Consider the following 21445-nt stretch of genomic DNA (forward strand, 5'->3'; position numbering starts at 1 on the left):
CGCAAATTAAGCGCTCATGAGTCACCACGACTCCATCCATCTCAACAGTTCCACCGATCGACCAAACGAGAACATGCATGATATCTATAGAGCTGGCGTGGCCGGCCGTTAGATATTTCAGAAAGATATACGTGCTGCATCCCTGGAACCAGCTGGGGCCCTAGAGAAAGAGCTGATCAGCTGAAAGAGACACTAGAGCTTTGGTTCACACAGCTCCCGAGGCACCGAGGAATTAACCATCATCAATCTGCAGAAAACATATGCTTGTCGCTGTTTCGGTACAAAATTGAACTAAAACAGCTGCAAGAATTAGGAAGCGGAGATTAGTACTGCATAAACTTATAAGTTATAACACACTTATATATATTGCCATAATAACCATGAGCAGTACATGTTACTACATCACATCATCGACCCAACACATGCATGTGCTTTGCTACTGCGCTAAGTGTAACACAAATATCACTGTGTACGTCTTGTGGTAGCATGCAGTCGCCGTCATTTACATGTGTGTCTCCCATGCATAAGTACTATTATGACTGATTGACTGGTGTTTATGCATATGCACAAGTCACTACTAGTGGTGCATGCTAGCTATCTAGTCACACAATATATGTCTGTATGGGCCCATGGATTGTGATGCAAAGAGTAGTGTGTACACACATATATATATCTAGAGCAAGCTTAAGCTAGGATGTAGCTTCTATAATATTATGTGTGTGTTACTACTTGGCAGTTTATTGCAGTACCATATGTACAGTGCAGTACCAAATATATGTCTGTATTAAGCAGCGATTCGATATATATATATATATATTCATATATATATATAATACATAATACATGGCCGCCCTCAGCTTAACTTTGGGTGATCAATACAAACATAATACATAATCATATACTATATGTGTGTATATATGTATATAGTATGTCAACAGGCAAACATATATAATTCGTGGCTAGCTTGATCTTATGACATATACTCATTATAGTTATAAGCTAGATCGCCACGCGGCATGCTGACTTGGCGCGGGGCGATGGGCCACGTATGTATTAGTTTATAATATTAATCAGGGGTACATCCTCCTGCCGCCGGATCCGGCCTCGCGCTGGCAGTTGAAGTAGACGGCGGCGACGGGCGGGCCGAGGTTGTAGAGCTCGGCGAAGTCCCTGGTGTTGAAGTTCTGGCGCCAGCCTGGGGCGTACACCGTCTGCCGCCCCAGCTGCTGGAACAGCACGAACACGAAGCGGTGGATCCCCATGCTGGGGCGGGGGCTCTCGTAGCACATCACCTCCTGCCCGAACGAAGCGCCCGTTGTCCCTGGAATATCTGTCACTAACCTGCACACAAATGATCGTCAGCACATCATAGATGGGTCATGCATGTCATCAATATATATCGATTGTGTGGTAGTGTGATTGGGGGAAAATATTAAGAAGGAGTTGCTTGAATTACCAGTGTAGATACTCCCTAAGGTTAGGGTCGCTTGGACTAGGAGCATCTGGGTCTACCATCACCTGCACACGCATGCACATCGATCGTCATCAGGAGACCGAATAGCATTAGCACTACTGATCAGGTACACTTGCAAATTAAGATGGCACAATTGGAGTGCATGTTCATGCATGGTGATCCAGCTGGGGCGGCTTAATTGGGCAATATATATGACAATATGACAGTTAAGGGGCTGGCCGGATGGACAAGCTAGACATACGAGTGTATAGAAGGTCCTCATCTCATTGCCGCCGACCTCGACCCTGGGCTGGTGGGTGACCATGGAAGGCTTGAGCTCGCATCCGTTGGACACGTTCCTGTTCCCGAAGCTCACCCTCAGGTTGGTTGTCCGGACGAACGGGTCCAGCACGTCCCCCACAACCCTGCCAACCACCAGCGGGTCCCTGTCCCTCCCGGCCATCTCTCCCCTACCTTAGCTTAGCTAGCTAGGGCTCGTTCACGACCAAGCTCAGCTCAGCTAGCTAGCTATAGCTTGCACAGTACTTGCGTGTGTGTAGTGTGTGTGTGTGTGTGTGTGTGTGAGTTGTGAGTCCAACTGATGACTTGATGAGTTCCGATGATATGCCCCACGGCCGGTGCCCAATTTATATAGGGCGCAAAAGCTTATAGCTCCGGGCCGGGTGTGGCCTTGTCCCTGTCCATGTCGTCTTGTCCAGCAGTTAGACTAGTCAGCTAAGTTCTCTGTTGCCCCGGCCGGCGCCTTTGCCAGGCAGAGAATCTCGATCAATCGCGGCTCTCTGCATCTCTCTGCTGAATCGATCCTGTGGACGCGGTGCAGTGTCGCCAACAACGCTAGCTTTTGACTACCCCCCAGATAGCCAAAGACGGATCCATCGGTTAATTTGTCTGCCGTAATAAGCTTCTTCTTATCACGTTAATGGCCGGGGAGCGGCAGACAGGAAGCACATACATAGCTTCTAGGCGCTAACTGCAGGTTGCGTCTGGGGCTCGCTAGCTCGACCACAGCGCGGCCGGCCGGCAAGCCCTGCCGCAGGAATGTCTGCCAATTACTGCATCCATGCTTAATTGTAGCTCGATTTGATCGGCCGGCAGGCAGGCAGGCAAAGATAAGCCCTCTCGATCAATTCCATGATGAATCAGCTGCCGATCCCCGTGCGCAGGTGTCGAACGGCGGCGTAAAAGCCCCCCCCCCCCCCACCCCCCCCCCCCACCCCCTTTTCACGTGCAATGGTGACGACGGGAAGGCAGCGCAAGATCACAGCTTTGGAGATTAGCTCTCGTACGTACGCGCACGCTGGCCGCGGAGGGGAACGATTCTTGCTTTAATTTGCTGGGCCGAGGTCATGTGGTGTGTGTTGTGTGCGTGGTCGGAAAGGATGAAGAAGACGCCCGGACTTGCCCGAAACTGTTAGCTTACATAGGACGCGCGTCCAGGATAGGAAAAAAGGACCCTCTCCCCGGCCCCCAAATCATTTTCCAAGGAGAATATGACGAAAAGGGAATGTACAATGCCAGGCCTCTGTAGGTACCCAAGGACGATATGATGATTAGAGATATCTATACAGCTGTCCCTGATGCACAGTATACTAGCAAAAAGATGTGAAAAAAAATAATATGTACTACTTCCGCTTTCAAGTCTCGGTTCTTTTTGCACACAATCTTGCTTTTCTCTTAGATATTTCGTGGAAGATACGAGACACTCTCTCTAGAAGAAAGAAGTATCTTCCAAGTCTGGTTGCCAGCTGTTTGAAAGTCACTTTTTTGTTAACTTTTTTTAATATATGTTGACCCTGATTATTTTAAATATTCAAATGGTGTTTGACAACTTTTGTTGACTTCACTTGAATGTTATACTCTTCCCTTTAGTACAAATTGACGACACTTTTTATGGATCGGAGGGAGTAGAATTTTTTTGGTTTTTCGAGGATTTTTGTTTTAACGAACCACCTCAAGAGGGCTTGGCGTTCCCACAATTCGATTAGAAGAAAGAATCGATCATGTTTATAAGGAAAATCGGGTCTAAAAACCATACAATTAATTCACGGCTTATTCAACAAAAGCGCACGGAAACCTTGACAATGAGTGAGCTAGGTAACCAAGCTAGGATATTTTAGCCTCTAGTTGTTACGTTTAACCCAATTTCACAACTTTCGTTGATTCTGACAGTGTGGGCCCATATATCAAACCTACGTTGCAGATGATTGGATGTCGAATCGGAACGAAGTGTAAAGTTTCATGAATTGCGAGTCGGGTGAACCTGGTAGAAGAGAAAACACACTAGGACTTACTTTCTTAATTATTTGGCATCTAGAGTCATCTGCCACATAAGCCTGCATGTCGGCCACCCTGTAAGATTTGGGAAGAATTATTAAATTAAGTGAAATGTGGCACAATGTAACAACTAGAGTAAAATATGACTTATTCTCAATATATGGTCACATCATGCATACATGTACTATAATTTTGTGGTGAATATATATAGCGATCAGTTATGCTAATGCTATTTCAATTTAACCAACCTAATAAAGACATAGGAATATATATTTCAGCTTTTGTGCAGTGTGCAAAAAAGCTGTACAGTTACTGCCTTTCCTGTCGGTAAATGAGCGGAGCATCCAAGCACATACATGCATTTGTATGTGCTTAGAAACGACGGGCATTATTTATCCTGCTGCTGCAGTAGCACAAAAGCCAAGTCCCTTTCGCATCAACGCCTTCAGCCCTTTATCCATCACCATTCACCAGCGAGGCTAAAGCTCCAAAAAGGCCATCTATTTTTTCATTAGCACTAAAAACGTTGATCTCTTTTTAACGGCCTTTTTGTCCCACCTAGCTATAGCTTTCCCTTTCCAAACATGCAGCATCGATCAATTCATACACGTTTTGGATTAGATCAAAAGGAAAAGTATATTACTACACGTTTGTGGAACATCCCCGTACTACGCGCGTAAGTGTACCACCACTCCTCCACTCCATTTTTTTTTCATTTTGTTTTGAGAAACACGGTGCAAAGGCAGACTCTCATAAATACGCACATTGACATACACTCACTATTATGAACGCACACACGCAAACCATACCACATGCACCTCATAGTTGACGTACAAACGATCACCTTGGAGAGACTGAGCCGGCAAATCTTGTGATTGACAAAATTATCACATGCACCTCATAGTTGGCGGATGCATTACTCTAACCGAAAGTTAAACCCGAAACAAATCCAGTTAAATATGACACCCATGTCAAACCTAGACCTGACTTCAACATGAGTTCAATTAAGCCACCTGAGATATATATTCTCAGGCCGCTTAAAATTAAAATGAAATTCCTTTTTCTTTCTGTGACGAGACTGCATGTTTTGTTTTTTTCTGGCAGGAAGCAGTGACAATCCTTAAAATTGCAATCTCAAAAAATAATAAGAAATAAGTAAAGATCAACAATACATTCATCACATTCATTGGATTGAATATCGCAGATAGATAACGGCAGAGAGCTAGAGCGAATGTCCGATGCGCTTCTTCTCAGAATGTACTACCGGCCGGTCGATCCTGCATGCAGATCAGCATTGGATCATTCCTTTTGCTCGCTCCCATACGTACATATCTCAATTATTACATGGGAGTAGTACGAGTAATATATTCCCCAGCACCAGGCAGCGAAGTGAAACATATCTCCATTTTCACCGGAGCGCATCGATCCGGCTAGCGATCGGCCGGAGAGGGAGCCGTGCGCGGCCGGAAACCGATGGATCCAAAAGGTATATATCCCCCCGAATTAACGTGCCTTTCCGACGACAAACTTATAGCTAGTGCGCCCGGCACCACACAGCTAGCTAGCGCATTTTGATTGACCGATCGTCTCAGATCAGAGCTAGTCCCCTGCTGCTGCGCTGCACGGACACGTATCGGGCGGCGAGCTCGCGGACTCCGTCTTGTCGCCCAAAAGACGGGTCGGGCTCGATAAGTGTTTAACGGCATCCAGGCCATCGGCTGGATAAGTATAAGACTGTATGCACGGTCTTTAAAGCTAAACTTTGACCTTGTTCCATCTAAAAAAACATTGACCTTGTTATGAGAGTGTGCATGCATGGTAGGACTAATTAACGCAAAAATATCTGCTGAAAATAATTGTTTTACGTGATACCATTTTATTATATTGTAACCAAAATTAGAAAAAAATTTCATGAAAGTCAAAGTTTTCGAGGTACAGACAAACTTTTGATAAAGTTTGGTGGAAATAAAAACAATGGTTTGAGCACTCATGATTTTATTTCTAGTTTTTTTCTTCTTCTGGTTTTTCCTTTTTATAAAAAAGCCCCAGGGTTTTCCTCATATCTCCCGCCTCATTCTATTTTCTCTTGATTTATTTTAATAGTTTTATGATCCAAATACTTAAATGCATATTGAAGGTCAAGGGTCAAAGTGTGCCTGTACGTGGGTGTGCTTGTGAGGGGGTTTATATGTTGTAATAATAGAAATCAGCAAGACTAGACTCGGCTAAATGTTGAGAAACACAAACAAATGGATTCTTTTTCTTGAAGTGTATATGAGAAAAGAGGTGTGCGCTAGAAATTAGGGCAGTTAATTAGCAGTAGGTTTGTCTAATAGTGGGAGTGCGTTAAAAATCAAGGTCGTGTTCTACGAGGAGTCATATATTCTACTCCCTCCGTCCAACAAAAAATGTCTCAAGTTTGTTAAAATTGGATGTATCTAGACATGACTTAGTTTATAGATGCATTCAAATTTAATCAAAATTGAGATATCCTTCGTTAGACGAAGAGAGTAGGTAAAATAGCCCCAGGCAGCTACTACTCATTGCTTAGCTAGGGGTACCATAGATATGTGGTGCTTGTCCTTGTCATGGGTCTCGCTCTGTGTAGACATATCGTATGGCATAAAGTGCAAACAGTGGATGCATTGTGTATCGTGGTTAGAGGATCCTCCTGGCAATTTGCTTTTTGTCTTTTTTTTTGCCAACGAGAATGCTGCATGTGTGTAATGGTACAATAATTTCATGACAATACTAATGGGGGTACAACTTCTACTTAACAAAATTAAATAGAGCTAACTTTGTTAGTCTATATATGGTCAAAGATAGAGATAAGCCAAACATCATGTGTATTGGAAGTTTGGAACAGAACTAGTGCAGTTCATCATATGCATGATTTTTTCTCTTAAAGAAATTATAATAATTTATGGCCTTGGATAATTTTTTATGCATGCAAATTAATCGAGAACGGACGTCATAATTTGCCAGCTGCTTTGTCAATCAATAATTCAATATATACATACGTGTACTGTACAGCGTGGAAAGAAGATGCACGTGATCCAGCACAGGTAGGCGATGACCTCCACAAGTTGTCTCGTACGATCGACCGGCCAGCGAGTCAAATCAAAGGCAAAGATAGTTGCAACCGGCGGGCGCCGCAGCCTCGTCCCAGGCCAGCAGCCACCGAGGTAAAGCTTTCGATCTCCCGGGTAGATTCCGGTAGCTTTTCTTCCAAGGGTATAAAGAAAGGCGCTGTGATTGGCTGGAGCTTGAGTGGATCAAAAGGTTACGCATTGTTGGACAAGGACGCCCAGCTCGGAGAGAATCGGATTTGCATGGCTATCTTTTCCTCTCTGGCTAGCTACCCTAGAATCACGGCGCGTGATCAGTCCAAGCTAGCTATAGCTAGGTGGCCCATATGATTTGGCCAAGTTTTTTTCTCTAGCTATAGCTAGACATGGAGCAACAGAGAGACGAAAGAAAGAGATAGCGCCCGGCCCCTTTCACAGTTCGTTTTAGTATTCACAAATGTACTCCCTCTGATATATAAAAAGTGTCGTACATTTTGTACTAAGTTATTACAAATTTTGTACTAAGTGAACGACATTTTTTATGAATCAGAGGGTGCATTAATTATCAACGATACATATAGGTTGGCTCCAAGGATACCATGCAAAAGTCCATACAATTTCAAACATTTCAAAAGCTGAATATTAATCTATGAGGACACATTTTTATACTAAATATCCATTGAACTTTGGACATTCAAAGACTAAGTAACTCGGTAGTTGCGAAATATCATTACAAACTATTTACATTCTCGATTTTTTTTGCAAACTTTATGAAATCAAATTCCGCACTTTCGAAACTGACAAGGCAAGGGTGTTTGAGTTGTACGGATCAAAATCTCTCACACTGTTGGACAAGGTTACATGGATATATCACCGCGAGATCGAATCAGATCGGTCGCATATTTGCATGGCCTCCAACGGCTTAGGGGCAAAAACCTTTCCTTGCAGGATGCTAGCTTACTCTTGAAATTTGCATTTCGTTTCCTCCATTCCAAGAACCTTCCTTGGAAAAATTGGCTATTAGCTCACTGGCCACAGCCCTTCAAAGCCACACCACCCACTTCCCACCTTGCTAAGCTCATTTTACAGCATATTGATTTGTTAAGATCGATTACTTCTTGCAAGGTTAGATCAGGAGCCTCCACTTTCTTCTGGCTTGATTGCTGGATTTTACCTCAAACACTGGCTTCAGTTTTCCCTGCTCTTTTCACCCACCATACTAAGCCGAATGCTTTAGTTATGGACGAGGGACTTGAGCATGGCTTGCGAAATCGACTGACTCTCGCTGCTGAGGCAGAACTCGATCTTTGCTTCTTGTGTTGCAGGACGTTGCTCTTGATGATGCTCCCGTTGTCAGGACTCTAAAGGATGGGTCTCCACTTTCCACAAGAGGCGCCTACCTTGCCCTTTCCGCTGCCCCCAAGGACCCTAACGCTGATTTTATTTGGCAAGCCTTCGTCCCTAACAAAGTTAAGGTCTTCGCTTGGCTCCTCTTTAGGGATCGACTCAATACGACGCAAAATTTTTGCATCACAAATTCATCACTCAATCGGCGGCCTGTGCGAGCTGGGATCATGGTTCAGAAGGCCGCGAGCACCTGTTTCTCTCATGCCCTCTTGCGCTTCAACTCTGGGATACGCTAGGTATTCCGACTCTTGGAACTGCCTTCATCGAGCTATGGCATCTCCGTCCTCCATTGGGTCTCAACGTTGATGTTTGGCCTTCCGTCTTGCTTATCATTCTCTGGAGGATCTAGAAATCTCGAAATGCCAAGGTCTTCAATAATGAGGTCGTCTCCTCGGCTCATAGCCTTGTAATGATAATTGAGGACCTAACCTTATGGACTTTCAGAATTACAAAAAACAATACAAAAATAGCCGCCGATCCGTGGCGTGACTATTTATCACCCCGTTTGTAATTCTCGCTTTGGAGTAATATATTCATGGGCTGAAGGATCTTTTGTTCTCCCTGGGAACTTTGTGCGAGATAACGCCACTTTGCCTTGCAAGTTGTGAGATTTCTCTTTCCAACGGAACTTCAGAAGTGATGTGCGGACATACGTTCTCTTGTTTGCTAAACTTGAACATCAATCACGTGGGGGCGCTGGTTGTCCGCGTCGACCAGGGAGCTTCTTGATGCCTTGCATTTTTCATCCATCAGCTAGGGCATGTTTTGTTCTTTTGCATACTTTTCTAAAATATTTCTTTTCTCTTAGTAAAGATACAAGAATCTCTCTATAATAAAGAAATATATTTTAAGTCTTGTTTTTCGTGGTTTGAAAGTCACCTTTTTTTTACTAAAATTTCGAATAGAGGGGGTACGTGGGTGGGGTATAGGTGTTAACCTTGAATTTTCCAAATTTCAAACTGAGATTTAAGATTTATTTTTTAATTCACATGAATGTTGTCCAAAATAGATCTTTTTGATAACAGAGTTTGAAGATTTTTGTTGAATTGAATGTTATTAAAAAATGATTATTATTTTGATAGGTATGTCTTTTTCTCTATGGGGGAGGAGAGTAGGCGCCATAGCGATAACTTCTGTGAATGGCCATTAATTAATTGGAAATTATTGACCTGTAATCCTGAGTGCAACACAAATCAACCACCAGCAAATGGGTTTTTGGTCACCGGATGGTATTTTTGGTTACCGTTTGGTAACCGCATCAGCATTTCCTATCCACCTCCACCCGTACGTGCGCGTGCAATGGTTTGTCAGTCGGAAAAATAATCATGTTCTTTCGAAAATTTTGAAGTTTGAGTGATGATTGGACATGTGATCCCCAATTAGAAGAGACAGCTTTGTCTACTAGTACATGATATTTGCATTTGGGAAATCACATATATAGGTGCAATATATAATTAAGGTTAGGAGTACAGTGAGGAATCATTAGCTAGGGCTGTAGTTTTATCTAGTGACTAGTGGTGTACGTTAAAAATTGTCATGGATGTATTAATTAAGTTTAATTAGGAGTACGGTGAGGAATCATTATCGAGAAATAGAGCTAGCTAACTGTGCTACTTGTTGCTTAGATAATATATATGTGGTGCTTGTCGTTGTCAAGGGTCTCGCTCTGCGTTACACATATCGTATGGCATAAAGTGCAAACAATGGATGCATGCATGTGTATCGTGGCTAGCCAAGTGAGACGATCCATCTCTTCTTTTTTTGACAACGAGAATGTTGTATGTAGTGGTACAATAATTTCATGACAATTGATCCAATGGTACAACTTCTACTTAACAAAATTAAACAAGCCTTGTTAGTTCATGGTCAAAGATAGAGAAACGAACATTGGAATGAGAGAAATGGAAGGATCTTTAAGCATCGCCGGCGAACGGCAGTGGTGACGGTGGAGCTTGTTCAGGAGGAAACTCGTCTATGGAGTCATGTGGACTCTTTGGGGATTGGTGCCCTCCTATCGGGAGATGATGATGTTCCTTGAACTCTTGATAATGAAAGGCACGCTGTGCTATTTTCATCAAGAAAAAAACATCATGCATGATGTTTCTCTTAAAGAATAAATGTGGATCGAGAATTCATCAACGGACGTCATTTGCCTGCGTGCATGGTAAAGATGATACACGTGATCCAGCAGCGATGACCTCCACAAATTGCCTCGTACGTAAGACTGGCCGGCCAGCGAGTCAAATCAAAGGCAGAGAGGAGAAGTAGTTGCAGAGCTTCGTCCCAGGCCAGCAGCCACCGGGGCAGAGCTTTCGATCCCCAGAGTAGATTCCAGTAGCTTTTCTCCAAGGGGGGGATAAAGAAAGGTGCTTTGATTGGCTGGAGCTTGAGCGGATCAAAACGTTACGCATTATTGGACAAGGACGCCCAGCTCGGAGAGAATCGGATTTGCATTTGCATGGCCATCTTTTCCTCTCTGTCTAGCTACCTAGAATCACGGCGCATGATCGATCGAGCTAGCTATAGCTAGGTGGCCCATGTGATATTGTGCCAAGGAAGGTTAATTTTCTCTAGCCAGACAATCAATGGAGCTCCTTTCACCACATCCATATATCTTTAGACATTCTCTAGACTTCTCTCGGTGTTCTTTCTATCTAACCTTTTAGTTGAAAATAAATCGTTTCGTAGTCCATAACCTGGCACCTTTGCCTGCCTTTTCTCTTGAACCGGGCTACATATGTTGTTGCTAGGGGACAAAGCAGCGCCGATATTGACGAATGTTGCTCGTTCGGTACTCTAATCAATCGTTTTCTTCTTCTCAGAGTCGAAGTCAAACATGCATGGATAATATCAAATACGAATACGAGTGCAAATAGCTAGTACTAGTCATGAATATGGATTGGGAATACTAATTGTGATCATTTATAAATATTTAGCTGAAAATTGCATACATATATATTGTAACAAAAAAAGCGTACAAGATTTCAAACGTCTAGCTACATTTGCGGTTCGACGTCCATAGATATATATGGCTTCTAGGTGATAAATATATGGGATGGATTCAAAAGTCATTTACTAACATATACAACATCAATTTAGTAGCTAGCCATATATATTCGATGACAATACAGAGTTCACCTATTGAAAACAAAACTTCATGATGAATATGTAGAAATACAACTTGAGAGCAAAAGCATGACCATATGAGCATGTAAGATGTGAGTTCAAAGGAGTGGCGCAACAAAATTTTGAATCAGGTTGGTCCGTTTGATTTTAAAAAAATTGCTACAAAAATCTAAAATGCTAATATATATACTGCGACTGCGAACATGCGCCCTTTCCTATCACCACCTGCATAGTTAGTGCCCGCCGCACGATGTCAGCCGCCTACATGCCACGTGACTGAGCTCTTAGCTCGCTAGGTTTTGGGAATTGGGAATGGCAACACTCGTAGAGTAATCGAGCGTTTGAGTCAGAAACGGTACAATCTGTCACTGCAATGAGTCAAAAGACTCAAAACATACGGATCTAAACACACAACTGGGGCTTGGGTGTGAGCTGTATTTTTTTTTTTGGGTTGAAACTATACGAGGTTATAATATGGGCTGATGGCAGAATTTCATGGCTGTGCATGAACCACCCTGATTACTCTATAACTATACCCTACCTTGGAAGGGACATGGATGAAGATTGGACGAAAACATATAAATTGTTTGAAGCATAGCTTAACTTTAGATATTCTAAATTGAATTATTGAAATAGATTTTTTTTGTTAAAAACCTATATAGCCAGGTATAAACGCACATCACTCATATCATATCCCACCTCCTATCTTATTTTTTAGAATCAAAATCGAAGACGGAAGGTACCAGACATCGGTTTCTCTAAACCATATATATCCACTTTATAAACTTTTGGCAGAACAGACGATCGGCGAGTATTCTTCTTGTTTTGTTGATCCCTAGTTGTCGCTTTCTTAGAAATATCTTGCCTATACAAATATCCGAGTAACATAACTATATGAGAAAAGTATCTTTTTCATCTCTCAATTGATAACAAAGTCTAGAAATGGTCCTTCAATTTATAATCGTATACATTTGGTCCCTTAATTGGCAAAACCAGATACTTTTGGTCCCTCTCCTGAATTCTAAACAATTTTGACTCTATGTTGAGCGGTTTCCCCCGAATTTTCCATGTCGGATGCCTCGATGGCTTTAGGTTCCTCCAAAAAATAATGGTCCCTGAACTCGAAATTATATACATTTGGTCCATCAGCTATTCATCGTGGCATCTGACCTGGAAAATTCTTAGGAAAAACTGTGACAACTGGAGTCAAAACCGTAAAAAACGGGCCGGAAGAGTGACTAAAAGTATATGGTTTTGCCAATTGATGGACTAAATGTATATGATTTTGGGTTGAGGGACCAATTCTTGATTTTGTTGCCAATCGAGGGACGAAAAATATACCTTTCTCTAAATATATATATACTCTTTGGAAAATAACTTATTTGTATGTTTTGTGCAAAGAAGTTAGATTCGCTACATATATGGGTGTTCAAATTCGGTTTCACTTGAAACCATGGAAACGGCTGAGGGTTAATCCAGTTCACTTTCCTTACTAAAGTCCAATCACCCTCGCAAAAAATTGTGCTAGAAAAAAAAGGGTTCAGTTGAAACCATTTTGAACACCCCTAGATTTGAAATGTATGAGTAGTCAGCAAGGAGTTTTTTTTTTCCAATTTCAAGAAAGTCACGTATGACTTAAATTTATATCACGTGCTCAATTTGTAAGTTCGTCTCTCATACATCTATACATTTTGATCTTATCAATTTCAATTCAGAAACACATTGTTAACGATACATATAGGTTGGCTCAAATGATACTATGCAAAATTGCATAGCATTTCAAAAAGTAACTTGGATTTTTTTTAATATAAATTACAAATTAACGCAAATTAAATTCCATGCACTTTCGAAGCTGACAAGGAAAGGGCATTTGAGTTTGCGCGGATCAAAATCCCTCACACCGTTGGACAGGGTTACATGGAAAGATGTCACCGCGAGATGGAATTAGATTGTATTTGCATGGCCTCCAACAGCAGGATCTTTTTCCATGGTGCCCAACGGCCAGCAGGATCGATCGTATCTTTTTCTCTGCATTTGCATGGCCTCCGACGGGCCGGATGATCTTTTACTCTCTTCCTGGGAAAACTTTGCGCGAGATAACGCCACTCTGCCCCCCCCCCCCCCCCCCCCCCCTGCAAGTTGCTGCTATAGCTCTTTCCAGCGGAACCTGAGAGGTGAAGAACCTGTCTGCTGAACTTGGACATCAATCACGTAGGGGCCGGCTGTCCGCATCGACCTGGCCGGGCTAGCTAGCTCCTGGATGCGTTGCTTTTCGTATCCATCGGCTGATATCTATCGCATGGTTTCTGCAGTTGCAAAGGTCACCATCTGCGATTTTCTCTCCAACAGCCGTTGAAATTTCCAGCGGCACTAACATACTAACGCTAACTGAGTTTTGACAGTCCTATTTGCACTTGTTTGTACTGCACTTTTTCTAATACAGTGGTTTCTAATTAGCACACTTTTTCTAACAACAGCTTTCTCAACCGCACATTTTACAATGGTTTTTACTACACGTTCTCTAATCTCTACTGCATATTTGCACCAGTTTATACGGTAGTTTTTCACTTTTGTTCTTACTGCACCTTTTCACTGGTTTCTGCTACAGTATATTTCAGCACTAGTTTCTATCATTACACTTTCTGTACTGTTCTTGCTGAACTTTCTCGCTGTCACTGGTTTTTAATGCACTTCTGCACTAATTTCTACCGCACCTTTCCTAGTACACTTTTGTGCTAGTTTCTACTGCACATCTACACTATTTTCTAATGCACTAATTCTCCACATGTTTCTGCTGCACGTTCTCGCTGGTTAGTATTGCACATTTACAGAGTATAAGAAAATCACAGTGCTCCCTCCGATCCATATTACTTGTCGAAATATTACATGTATCCAGACGCTTTTTAAAGATAAATACATCCATATTTGGGTAAATTTGAGACAAGTAATATGGGTCGGAGGGAGTAGAAACTTTTCATCACTGCTACAGTAGAAAGTAGCCACATGCAGCAGAGAGTAAGGGCATCTCCAATAATAGATTGTATGCTAATTTGTACGTAAATTGTCCGTATCGATCTTCTCAACCAACAGCAACTCATCATACAACTACTCCAAATCCAATAGGTTGTGTCTAAGTTGTCCAATAGGAAGAGAGGGAGAGAGTAAATCCAGAGAAACAAAGTCTGTTATCTCAAAACAAAAAAGTTCTCTCCTTACTCGGTGTATCCCTTTTTTAGGGAACTCCTTATTGGGTAGTCAAGTCTCAAGTGCCTACTGGGCCTACAAGAAACCAGGCCGCATCGGGCTATATAGGCCGGTCTAGAGCCGTCCCTCCCAGCCCAGCACAGACTTCTGTGTCTTTTATTTTTATTTTTGAACTCCAGACTTGTGTATTTTGAGCAGTAGTATCTGGTGGCCTCATGAAAAATCGTTCCACGCCGGACAGACATGCAAAACGTGGCCGTTTCCCCCGGCATCCTGGAGGGCGAAACGGCCGGCTCGTGATTTTGCCGAATCGGAAGAAGAAATGGCAGAGCGTGGGTTTCCATAATTCCATTCCATGGAGGAATTAATTCCTTGCCCCACCCCACTGCCAGCCGAGGGGAGTACTCCGTCGAGTGTAGTCCAGTCGCCTGATTGCCTGACCAGTCAATTAAGCTGAGTCCCTTCTATCCGCTGCGTCTCCGGCGCCGGTCCTGCGTGAAAGCTACGGCCATGTTTCGTTCCTAGCTACATGCCACAGCTAGCTTCCGTGCATCTTCAGACTTGAGAGAAGTATGTAGCGAGCTTGAATTAAACGACGGCTCGACTTTTACCCACACGACTACGTGCCGAGACTCGAGAGCTAGAGCTGATATTTGGGATACATGATTAGACGTGCGCTGGCCGGTCTCGATCATGTATCAGCGTCCATATGTTACACGAGGCCAAAAAGAGAAGAATCACAGAGAAACATTGGAGACAGAAATTAAGTGGAACGGTATAGAACCTGCAGCCTGCAGGCAGTGCGTGCGCGCGACCAGTCTTGCGTACACATACTGACATACTCCATTCAACGGAGATTACTGGTTCCCGGCCGGATCTTGGCACTTGATCTGCACTACGACTGCATGCACGCAGGCGACCTTTCCCTTCTTCCTGGAGTCCCTCTACTATATACTGGTCGGTCATCGGACTCCGGATCGAGCCAGCTGCGCCGTACGTCTATATAGCTTCCTCGTCTTCAATCTGCAGGCAGCTAGCTAGAGTCCTAGAGATATTCTTTCTGCAGCTTGATTTATTGGTTGGAGGCTCATGGAAAGCCGAGGCAGAGGCAGCGGCGGCGGCGCAGCCGGACGACGGACGCCGCCGCCACCGTCGGAGGTGAAGGTGACGCACATCATTACGACGGAGGTGAGCGCGGACGAGGCGAGCTTCAAGGACGTCGTGCAGAGGCTCACGGGGAAGGACTCCGCGCCCGCGCGAGCCGCCGTACTACTGGCTAATTCCGCCGCTCCGGCAGCAGGTCCAAGCAGGGTTAACAATGGCAGCTCCTCCGTCGCCGGAGATGGCGGCAGCGCCGGCGGGGTCGAAGGGCCGAGCGCGGGCGCAGCTCCTCCGTCGGCGTTCGAGGGCACGCTCCCGTCGTTGGAGGAGATGAATCGCTGGTGGGGCACGCATGGTTGATTCGTATACTGTATATAGAGTACTTGGGCACTTCGCATGCACGCTTTGACGCACCGGCCGATTGTTTGCAAGACAAATTTTGGGTTAATTAATTTGCCAGCTAGGCCGTGTAACTGCTTACGGGTACTCCTAGCTAGATCACTATGTAATGGATCCATTGAAGGAGTATATCTTGAGTCACAGGAAGGAATTTTAAGGAAGAGGGGATCGATCGAGTTGCAGGAAGGGAATGGGTGTGCCACAATTATCCGAATTGTTCTTTCTTTTGGAATGCAAAAATTTGAACGTGTATACAATTCTGTTTTTTTCCTGGTTCTGTCTCTTCGTTATAGTGAAAATTGCCGTGACGTTTTTCGAATCTGCCAGAATTACAGTGGATATGTTTAATTAACCCTTTCATTATAAATCCAGTATAACCTTTTTGTTTTGAAATCATAAATCCAGTAACTAGGCACGGATATACTCCCCCGTCTCAAATTAACTGACGTGGATTTATATAGATTCTTATACAAATCCACATCAGTTAATTTGAGAGTCGGGACGGAGGGAGTAGTTAAAGTTTCACATCACATTGGTACGGTATAAAAGGGGCAAAGTTTTGCTAATGCTGGCATTTCTTGTTTAAATTTACCGGACTACGTGTCTATTTTACATTTAGTTTTTTCTCTCAAACGTAAGCAAATTTTAGTCAATTTTGCGATTACCATGGACGATGCCATTGTCACTAGCCCTAACAAGATACTAGCACGACCTATGTACTAACTAGATACTAGCACGACCTATCTACTGACCTTGTGATCGACCCACCAACACCGAGTAGTGACGGTCTGACGAAAGTGTTATATCGAACTTTTGCGCAGAACATTCAAGTGGTTATTGGCCAAAGCAAAAAAAAAACCCGAGGGCTATCGTTACACGGTTACACACTTTGGGGTCGTTACTTTCATACACTACCACAAACCGATATATCCCCGTCGGGCGACTTCTATTCCTGTCGGGCCCGCAGCCGGCCAACATGAATATAAGTATTCCCTGTCAGGAATTACATGGCACACAGGAGAACAAAATTTTTTCCTGGCGGTCGGCTCGAAACACACAGGAAAATACATATCCTGTCAGTCTAGAATTCCACACACGGGGATGAACATATATTCCTGTCGGGCAACGGTTCACCGACAGGAATATAAGCTCCTCCTGTCGGTTTTTTTGTCGGGCTGTCAAGGAAATCTTCTATTCTTGTCGGGCTTTTTTTCTGGCTGACGGGAATATGTATTTTCCCGTGGGTTGTCTATTGACAGGAATAGGAATTAAAAAAGGTTTTGAAACTTTTGACTTACCAAATGAGCTCCAAATTGGACGCGACCGAGCAAGGACTCATGTTACACCCTAACAAGTTTGAAATCAAAATATGAACACTAAATGTGCGATATGACCAATTTGAAAGATCGTTTGGTGTAGTTGAAATAACAGAATTGGAACTTGTTTGGTCAAGTAAAGGAAACTCAATCAAACTCATAACTGCCTCAATGGAATCTTTTTCTTCTTTTTTTCTTCTAAATATTCAGTTAAGACCATTCTAAGGCTCCTTTTCGCCATGCATAAACTAAACCAACAACTAAGATAAGCACGAAAATGAAAGCTTCGATAAAAACGGATACACCCAATACGTCGAAACTCATTGCCCAAGGGTAGAGAAAGACGGTTTCCACATCAAAAACAACAAAAACTAGCGCAAACATGTAATAGCGTATTCGGAATTGTAGCCAAGCCCCTCCCATGGGTTCTATACCCGATTCATAACTAGAAAGCTTCTCGGGTCCTTCACTAATCGGGGCTAAAAGCCCTGAAATCCAAAATGCCAAAATCAGAATAAGGCTTGCTATTCTGATATATAAATTCGATATAGATGTACGTTCCCTTGAATGGTTCAAGGTAAGTCGAACTTAGAGTTCATCTCTTCTATCCAATAACTCTCGGCACATTTTTCATCGTTGGATATAGTATGATTTGGCCCTATAGTGTAACATAAGAATCGCATAAAAGATTGTCAATATACTAAATGTAATTTTTATTTGATACCATCTGGATAAAATAATGTGTTTTTGATTTTTTTAAACTATATAATGGAAGTATTATATAAAAGAATTACCAAAAATATTATTCCAAAAATTATAAATCAATGTACGAGCAAGAATTGGTTTGATTTAGTCACATATATGAAATACTATCTTACATGGTCTTTATAAAAAAATTGTAATCTTTCATTTTGTATTTCTACTCTGTGAGTTATGGATGAAATTTACAGGAATATATATTTTCATGTCGGTTTCCAACATAAAACGCACAGGAGTTTGTTTTCCTGTCGGTCGAACGCGGGCCCGACATGAAAATGAATCGCGCAGGCAGCCGGCGACGCTAAGGCTCAGACATGTCTGACCCCAAGCGTTACTTTTCAACTCAATTCTTTTTTTTAGAACCCCGACCCCCTCAACCCTAGCACTCTCTGATCTCTCCCCGCACTGTCCCCATCCCGCAGCTTCCCCCACCCTCTCCTCTGCCCTCGCGCCGCCGGCCGCCCCCGTCCCCGCCCCCGCCTCCCCTCTCCTCCACTTCCCCCCTCCCCTCCGTCGCGCCGCCCCCGCCTCCCCATCGCGCTGGCCCGGTCTCCCCGCGCAATCCCTATCCGCTGCCACCCCATCTCGCCAGCCCCGCCTCCCCATCGCGTCCGTCCTCTCCTGCGCCGGCCCCGCCTCCCCACCGCGCCTCCTCTCTCCTGCGTCCGCCTCGCCTCCATCTCCTGCACCTCCCCTCTCCTCTGCCGGCCCCGCCGCCCCTCTCCTCCCCCAGATCTGCCTCCCTTATTCTTGCCGCCGCCGCTCCCTTGACCCGCCGCCGCTGGGAGTTTGTCGTTGGTGCTGTCACGGCCGGAGGCAGTAGCAGCAGCCATGAGTGACGGCGAGCGCCATGACGACGAGATTGCGACCACCAGCGCCGCAGGTGAGCTCGTCGCCTATTGGAAATAGCTATTTCCTGCTGTTCGTTGTATGCGTGCAGAATTCCCAGAGTTACTTGGTCGTTTATTTGAATGCCAATGTTGTGGATTTTAGAAGAGCGTTAGAGTGGCTTTCTAGAAGAAATGGAGATGAAATGGCTCGGTGGTGATTTTGCAATTGGTCTCTGCACGCCTATGTTGAATCTCTTTTTTCTGGTCCTACAATAGGTGGCATGTAAATTTAATCATGTAGGCTTCAGAGAAATTACCGTGCAAGTTCCCTACCGGACTCTAACTTTCTCGATGCAGGATCCAGGACCAGATTCTCGGATAGTTTACATGGATGGTGCATTTGGTCTGTTTCATGCTGGACATGTTGAGGTAATACAGAAAAAACTAAATCTGTTTCAGCATGCAGACACGCTTCCATAGAGGGTGTTGGCTGTGCCTTGCTATTTCAGTTCTTATTTCAAGGAAGCAATTATCTCAGGCAGACTGGACCTAACTTTGCAAAATATAGTAATTCACACTTTCTGTTGTGTGTAGATATTACGGCTTGCTCAAGGGCTTGGAGATTTCCTGCTTGTGGGTATTCACACGGATCAGACCATAAGGTAATATGATGGTTGCTTCTTTTCCTCTTTCAACCATTTACAGATTATATTATTTATACATATTCAGTTCTGCAGCAGTCTATGTTCACAATGTGCATTTATGTTGAAGCATAACATCTCTACTCAATTCCTTTTAACATAACATTCAGTTTATATTTAGCTGTTGGTGTTTATTATATGTGTCAGTTCTACATGAGGACCACATCGTCCAATCATGAATCTCCGTGAGCGAAGTTTGAGTGTCCTAGCCGGCCGTTATGTTGATGATGTAATCATTGGTGCTCTGTAGGAAGTTTCAAAACACATGGTGAGTTGTTTGCTCTACTCTCAACCATGACATTATTTAGTTGTAATATAAACACTTGACGCAACAATTTGGGAAATGGGGGTTGAATAAATGCACATGGAATAAGTTTTGCTTTGATAGCACAGTATTTTCCTTGTGAAAAAATCATACACCGTTAAATTCAATAAGTAACGCTTGGTCAGATTCAAAATTTTAGTTTTAGGAGTACTCTCATATATGCTATTTTACCCCAGTACTCTCATATATCACAGGTTATTCAATGTTTCTCGCGTTATTTTTCAGATCCATGTACATATGTAGGTCCCGCGTTATTCCTGCAGTTGTTAATTAACTTTTGATGTTTGTTTCATGTATATATGTAATCAGGGTCTGGACTCATAACTGTGGCAACTGAGGCTAGGTCCTTAACTCTATCCATCAACAAGAAGCTTCAGTAAGAAGGTACTTTCCTTTGGTACATGTCTCCATGTGACATCTATAGCAGCATGGTACTGTTATTGAATCAAGAAGAGACATTGCTGGAGTGAAAGGTTGGTGAAGCCTTATGGACACAGCACCTCCCTTGATGAAGTTGTGTTCGTCCAGTCCTTGCAATCATGTGTTTAGAACTAGGTTGCTATCTGTCTTATCTTGAGTTCTTTCTAGTAAGCTGTTGTGGTTTTGCTTCCTTGTAAATATAGTCTTGTAAATGAATTTGTGATTGTATCGAATGAATGAATGAATTGCTGATTGTATAAATGAATTGGTGAATTGTATTTGGATTTTTTGTAAAACCCATAAAAACTCCATTTTCCTGTCAGTTAGACCTGGCGAGGATTTTTGCCGTATAAATATTGTTTAATTGGCTATAGTTCATATCCCTGTGTGTGTGACCCCGACAGGAAATTGCAAACGGCTGACGACCTCGGACATGACGACGGATTCTATCCCTGTCGGTCTCACAGGATTCCCTGACAGGAAAATTCTTTGGGCTGACGAGCCTTAACCCGACGCCGGATTATATCACTGCCTGTGGCTGACAAGAGTAGCCGAGAGAAAAATAGCCCCTGTGGGCTAACACAGAGACATTTTCGACTATCCCTGTATAGATATCCCTGTCGGCTATTCCTGTCGGCCAACACACAGGAATTCTATTCCTGTCGGGAAACAGCATTATTCCTCTCGGTTCATGGCCGACATGGATATTCCTGTCTGTCGTAGTGATAGACAGAAAGCTATATATTGATATCAAGACCAAATGCTATGGCGGATCCACAGGAATTTGGCCCATATAACACTACATCTAATATCCTGAGCCTAAAAAGAAAAAGCAAAATCCAGCCCATCTCCTTGTCAGGCCCGGCCAGCTCTCCACGTACGGGACTGTTCCTAATTTCCTATCAATCGATCGATCGATCAGCGGGAACAGGGGCATCGATCAGAAACGAACAGGCAGAGACAGAAGTCACGGAACTGCCCTCTGCCGGCCCTAGCATAGCCAGCGAGTAGCAATCAGCAGCGATCTACGATCAGGCGATC

At 43.5% G+C, this 21445-nt stretch overlaps 1 protein-coding gene and 1 long non-coding RNA gene across 3 annotated transcripts; one reads left to right on the forward strand and one right to left on the reverse strand.

The window, feature by feature from the left end:
* Nucleotides 1-342: 342 nt before the first annotated feature.
* Nucleotides 343-2091, reverse strand: LOC100831221 (protein HEADING DATE 3A). The gene is made up of 3 exons (XM_003564252.3): nt 1716-2091; nt 1457-1518; nt 343-1341 (listed from the first exon to the last, which is right to left on the reverse strand). The coding sequence occupies exons 1-3, from the start codon at nt 1914-1916 to the stop codon at nt 1071-1073; spliced, it is 534 nt and encodes a 177-aa protein (XP_003564300.1). The 5' UTR covers nt 1917-2091; the 3' UTR covers nt 343-1070.
* A 16521-nt stretch (nt 2092-18612) lies between these two features.
* Nucleotides 18613-20700, forward strand: LOC100830378. Of its 2 annotated transcripts, none has more exons than XR_002966192.1 (5): nt 18613-19011; nt 19122-19387; nt 19553-19620; nt 19807-19927; nt 20294-20700. It is a non-coding gene; the product is annotated as an uncharacterized LOC100830378 (long non-coding RNA). The 2 variants fall into 2 exon arrangements; XR_729693.3 differs by having other exon boundaries at nt 18626-19011; nt 19316-19387.
* The last annotated feature ends 745 nt before the right edge of the window (nt 20701-21445 follow it).

This window comes from Brachypodium distachyon, chromosome 1, assembly GCF_000005505.3.
Source record: "Brachypodium distachyon strain Bd21 chromosome 1, Brachypodium_distachyon_v3.0, whole genome shotgun sequence".
NCBI classification, from domain to species: Eukaryota; Viridiplantae; Streptophyta; class Magnoliopsida; order Poales; family Poaceae; genus Brachypodium; species Brachypodium distachyon.

What these genes read in the sequence shown, in the direction of transcription:
- LOC100831221 (XM_003564252.3), bottom strand. Translation starts at nt 1,916, where the DNA reads ATGGCCGGGAGGGACAGGGACCCGCTGGTGGTTGGCAGGGTTGTGGGG. An exon ending in TGAGGACCTTCTATACACTC is followed by an intron (nt 1,519 to 1,715) that starts GTATGTCTAGCT and finishes ATGCGTGTGCAG; the next exon opens with GTGATGGTAGACCCAGATGC. An exon ending in CTTAGGGAGTATCTACACTG is followed by an intron (nt 1,342 to 1,456) that starts GTAATTCAAGCA and finishes ATTTGTGTGCAG; the next exon opens with GTTAGTGACAGATATTCCAG.